This window comes from Rana temporaria, chromosome 2 (assembly GCF_905171775.1).
Source record: "Rana temporaria chromosome 2, aRanTem1.1, whole genome shotgun sequence".
NCBI lineage: Eukaryota > Metazoa > Chordata > Amphibia > Anura > Ranidae > Rana > Rana temporaria.
The window spans coordinates 428,443,325-428,449,324 of NC_053490.1; the positions used below are offsets into that span (position 1 = coordinate 428,443,325).

Consider the following 6,000-nt stretch of genomic DNA (forward strand, 5'->3'; position numbering starts at 1 on the left):
TGAAGCTTGCATCAGAGACCTCTCCAGCAGAGTCTACACCTTCCGGACGCCAGCCTCAGATGACACCAGTATCCAAACACTTTTATTCCCTCTACTTTTGTGAGTAACCTTACATATGAATTATTGTTGTTTGTTCGCCTTATTAAACCTCATACTACGCTTAGAGGGCGCCGCTTTTTGTTCTTTTTTATTGCCATCTCATCTGTGCCCATCAGTGCCGCCATATCAGTGCCCATAATTGAAAGAGAAAACTTACTTATTTACAAAAAAATTGACAGAAAAAAATTAAAACGTAATTTTTTTTCAAAATTTCCAGTCTTTTTTTTGGTGGTTGCGCAAAAATAAAAATCGCAGAGGTGATCAAATACCACCAAAAGAAAGCTCTATTTGTGGGGAAAAAAGGACGCCAATTTTGTTTGGGTACAGTGTAGCACGACCGCGCAATTGCCATTCAAAGTGCGACAGTGCTGAAAGCTGAAAATTGCCTTGGGCGGGAAGGTGTATACATGCCCTGTATGGAAGTGGTTAAAGAACTTTAAATTCATCCATTTCTGTACCCCTTAAGCAAGTTAACTAAATATCCAGGTCTGTACTCTGCTGCAACCATAACACTCAAATTCTGCTGCTCTCTGTTGACTGTTCATTTGTTTTACATAACTGAATATAGTACAAAAAGATGAATGAGTGATCTCTGCAAGGGAAGGTGTTAAAACTGGGAAGTATGATGAAATTAGCCACTGGAGTGCTCCAGACAGATAGTAAAGCTAATCTAGCCCTATCATATTTTTAAAACATACATTTGTGTTTAAATACTCATCATTTAAAGATCTAGACATATTAGAAAAAATATAAAAAAACATACATAAAGTAAAATCAGCAATGCAATAAATTATTATTAAAAAAATATTGAATAGCATTAAAGGAAATTTGACAAAAATATTTTAACTACCATTGCTAATCTCCCGAAAATGCTAATTGCTTGTTTGTCATGCTGATCCATTGACTGCAATACTTACTGAATCATTATTTTGGATAAAGTATGTACTTAGAGAAGTTGACTGGCATGTGACTAACTACTTTAAGCTATACCATTACCTGGTGAAGTCTGAACTCCTGATCTATATACTAGTTAGGGCCTCAGAAAGTATTAAAACACTAAATGGACCAGATTAGTAAATATACAACTATACCTATGAATGTTTTGTTCTACAGCAGTAAGGCAAACAGCCATTTAAATATTTTTGCTGCATTTTCACCTTGGTATTTCTTATGCAGATTTTTTTAAACCAGTGTTCACATCTAAAGTAATACATAAGAAATGCAACCGAAATAAGACAGTCAACAATAAGGGTTTACCGTAAAAAGATGCTGTGCCAATCTGCACCAGTCCGAGGACCAGAAGAAGAGAAATACCGGCATGCAGGGGAGCCATATTTCAGCTCCTGAAAAAAAATAATTTTGCATAAGTGAATATTGTTAAGGTTAATAGTGGCTAATCAGACAAAGGTGATCAGCCTGGCAGCTAGTGAATTAATCATGTGGAGTGGTGTCTTACCTTCTATGTCCTGGATGTAAAGTCCTTGCAGTGGTCCTCAGTATTTATATAGAAAAACACTATGGGGGGAGTGAATGTGGATGTCACAACACAAAATGTTGCACCAAGACAGTTTATTAGGCAACACACTTTGACACAGTGATTACAGAATACTCTAAATTAGGAAGTTTTACATAACGAAGCTACTGAAAAAACTAATAAAGATGTGTTTGTAAAAATCCTTAAAGTGGTATTAAACAAAAATGTAATATGTTGCAGATAGTAATCTAATGTGGTAACTGCATTTGTTTCAGTTTTAAATGTTTTTCTCAACCATGATTTAACTGCACTTTTGCTCGAGAGCAAAGAGTTTATAAAATAAACGTGAAAAAAACAGACTTACTGGCCAGGTCAAGAGGTGAAAATAGAGAAAAAATGCCCAAAAAAATATAAAAAATAATGTAGCCACCACATCGAAGATGCAATTATTTTAAATGTATTACAGGTACTTATATAGCGCTGAAAATCTACGCAGCGCTTTACATATACTGTATATTGTACATTCACATCATTCCCTGCCCTAAGGGAGCTTTAAATCTAAGTTCCATAACTCACACTGAGGCTGGGTTCACTATATTGTGAATTCGCAATAGCAGGAGATTTTGACTGGCTCACTATTGAGCCAGTTCACAGATGTCCGGTGCAAATTTGCCCAAGAGCCCCGTGTGTCTTTTGGTCCGTTTCAGGTCTGAATTCAGCCGGAAATCGGACCTGAAACGGTGACACGCCAGAGCCCTGCTGTGAGCCGCATGCGAAGATAGTGTGAACCCAGCCTCATACATACACATGCCAGGGCCAATAGACAGGAGCCAATTAACCTACCAGCATGTCTTTTTTAGTGTGGGAGGAAACGGGAGTACCTGGAGAAAACCCACACATGTACAGGGAGAATGTATTATTTTTATGGGAGGTTTGATACCACGTTATTATGAGCTTCTTATTTTATAATTGTACTGGATGCCTGGAAATGTTTTTGATAAAATGTAAGATGGGTCTAGGGTAAAGCATGATCAATATCTACTCATATAAAGACAAGGCACATTTCCATAGTCAAGAAACACATGCCTGCCTTATTGAGTGGCAACACTGCATTGAACACCTCTATGTACATATACTTAGGGCTGTGTTACAGTTAAGGCCCCATGCACACGGGACGCCGGTGCAAACTCAGCTAAACACACGTTTTTAAAGGCTAAAACAGGCATTTAACCGCGTTTGCGTTTATAAGCTTTTAGTTAGGAAACATCATAAGACCCTCCCTAAGCTCAAAAAACAGTATTTAACCATTTCAGCCATTTTGTTAGACCAGAGTGAGTAGCAGCTGAGAGAGCAGCAGTGTACTTGTATTTAGCGTGTCACTTGCCACATCACCTGCCACAAGCTGCGGATTGTCCACTTGCCACGTCACCTGCCACAAGTTGTGAATTGTCCACTTGCCACGTCACCTGGCCACACCACCTGCCACAAGTTGTGGATTGTCCACTGGCCACATCACCTGCCATGTCACCTGGCCACATCACCTGCCACAGGTTGTGGATTGTCCACTTGCAATGTCACCTGGCCACGTCACCTGGCCACATCACCTGCCACAAGTTGTGGATTGTCCACTTGCCACATCACCTGACCATGTCACCTGGCCACGTCACCTGCCACAAGTTGTGGATTATCCACTTGCCAAATCACCTGGCCACGTCACCTGCCACAAGTTGTGGATTGTCCACTGGCCACGTCACCTGCCATGTCACCTGGCCACATCACCTGCCACAAGTTGTGGATTGTCCACTTGCCATGTCACCTGGCCACGTCACCTGCCACAAGTTGTGGATTGTCCACTTGCCACGTCACCTGGCCATGTCACCTGGCCACGTCACCTGCCACAAGTTGTGGATTATACACTTGCCAAATCACCTGGCCACGTCACCTGCCACAAGTTGTGGATTGTCCACTGGCCACGTCACCTGCCATGTCACCTGGCCACATCACCTGCCACAAGTTGTGGATTGTCCACTTGCCATGACACCTGGCCATGTCACCTGCCACAAGTTGTGGATTGTCCACTTGCCACGTCACCTGGCCACGTCACCTGCCACAAGTTGTGGATTATCCACTTGCCAAATCACCTGGCCACGTCACCTGCCACAAGTTGTGGATTGTCCACTGGCCACGTCACCTGCCATGTCACCTGGCCACATCACCTGCCACAAGTTGTGGATTGTCCACTTGCCATGTCACCTGGCCACGTCACCTGCCACATCACCTGCTACAAGTTGTGGATTGTCCACTTGCCACATCACCTGACCACAACACCTGCCACAAGTTGTGGAATGTCCACTTGTCACGTCACCTGGCAACGTCACCTGCCACAAGTTGTGGATTATCCACTTGCCAAATCACCTGACCACATCACCTGCCACAAGTTGTAGATTGTCCACTGGCCACATCACCTGCCACAAGTTGTGAATTGTCCACTTGCCACATCACCTGTCATGTCACCTGGCCATGCCACATGCCACAAGTTGTGGATTTTCCACTGGCCACGTCACCTGACCATGTCACCTGGCCACATCACCTGCCACAAGTTGTGGGTTGTCCACTTGCCATGTCACCTGGCCACGTCACCTGCCACAAATTGTGGATTGTCCACTGGCAACATCACCTGCCACGTCAACTGGCCATATCACCTGCCACAAGTTGTGGATTGTCCACTTGCCACATGACCTGGCCATGTAACCTGCCACGTCACCTGCCAACATCACCTGCCACAAGTTGTGGATTGTTCACTTGCCACATCACCTGGCCACAAGTTGTGGATTGTTCACTTGCCACATCACCAGGCCACATCACCTGCCACAAGTTGTGGATTGTCCACTTGCCACATGATGTGGCCACGCCACCTGCCATGTCAACTGGCCACATCACCTGCCACAAGTTGTGGATTGTCTACTTGCCACGTCACCTGGTCATGCCACCTGCCACAAGTTGTAGATTGTCCACTGGCCACGTCACCTGGTCACGTCAGCTGCCACGTCACCTGCCACAAGTTGTGGATTGTTCACTTGCCACATCACTTAGCCATATTACTTGCCATGTCACCTTCCACAAGTTGTGGATTGTCCACATCACCTGGCCACATCCCCTGCCACGTCACCTGGCCATGTCACCTGCCACAAGTTGTGGATTGTCCACTGGTCACGTCACCTGGCCACGTCACTTGCCACATCACCTGCCACAAGTTGTGGATTGTCCACAATGCAATGCAAGCAATTAATTTTTTTTAATGGTTTTTCATTATTTGCCATAATTTCAACGTCACCTGCCACAAGTTGTGGATTGTCCACTTGCCACGTCATCTGCCACGTCACCTGGCCACGCCACCTGCCACAAGTTGTGGATTGTCCACTGGCCACATCACCTGGCCACGTCACCTGCCATGTCACCTGGCCATGTCACCTGCCACAAGTTGTGGATTGTCCACTTGCCATGTCACCTGGCCATGTCACCTGCCACAAGTTGTGGATTGTCCACTGGCCACGTCACCTGCCACAAGTTGTGGATTGTCCACTTGCCACATCACCTGACCACGACACCTGCCACAAGTTGTGGATTGTCCACTTGCCACGTCACCTGCCACAAGTGGATTATCCACTTGCCAAATCACCTGGCCACGTCACCTGCCACAAGTTGTGGATTGTCCACTGGCCACGTCACCTGCCATGTAGCCTGGCCACAAGTTGTGGATTGTCCACTTGCCACATCACCTGGCCACGTCACCTGCCATGTCACCTGGCCACGTCACCTGCTACAAGTTGCAAATTGTCCACTTGCCATGTCACATGGCCATGTCACCTGCCACATCACCTGTTCACATCACCTGGCACATCACCTGCCACAAGTTGTGGATTGTTCACTTGCCACATCACCTGGCACGCCACTTGCTATGTCACCTGCCACAAGTTGTGGATTGTCCACTTGCCACGTCACCAGGCCATGTCACCTGGCCACATCACCTGCCACGTCACCTGCCACAAGTTGGGGATTGTCCACTTGCCACATCACCTGCTATGTCACCTGGCCATGTCACCTGCCACAAGTTGTGGATTGTCCACTTGCCACGTCACCTGACCACAAGTTGTGGATTTTCCACTGGCCACATCACCTGGCAATATCATCTGGCCATGTCACCTGCCACAAGTTGTGGATTGTCCACTGGCCACGTCAGGTACCACGTTTAGCGTCGTTTTGCGTCTGAAACCCATTTTTTTCTTCTGAAAAAACGAGCATAAATGCAACTGCCAAAAAACGCAGAAAAACGTGACTGTGTGCATGGACACATAGGATAACATTGAATGTGTTCAAGGGCAGTTGAAAAAGCTGTCCAAATGCCTCTGAACACGCGTTTACCAGCG

General features: G+C 45.7%; 1 protein-coding gene across 1 annotated transcript in view; it reads right to left on the reverse strand.

Moving 5' to 3' along the window:
- LOC120927532 (myeloperoxidase-like) overlaps positions 1 to 1,654 on the reverse strand; it is a 34,002-nt gene extending 32,348 nt beyond the window's left edge. Inside the window, exons 1-2 of the mRNA XM_040338274.1 lie at positions 1,556 to 1,654; positions 1,357 to 1,442 (exon numbers count right to left, since the gene is read on the reverse strand). Of these exons, the coding sequence (XP_040194208.1) occupies positions 1,357 to 1,432 (76 nt within the window). The 5' untranslated portion in view covers positions 1,433 to 1,442; positions 1,556 to 1,654. The remainder of the gene's footprint in view (positions 1 to 1,356; positions 1,443 to 1,555) is intronic.
- Positions 1,655 to 6,000: the final 4,346 nt, after the last annotated feature.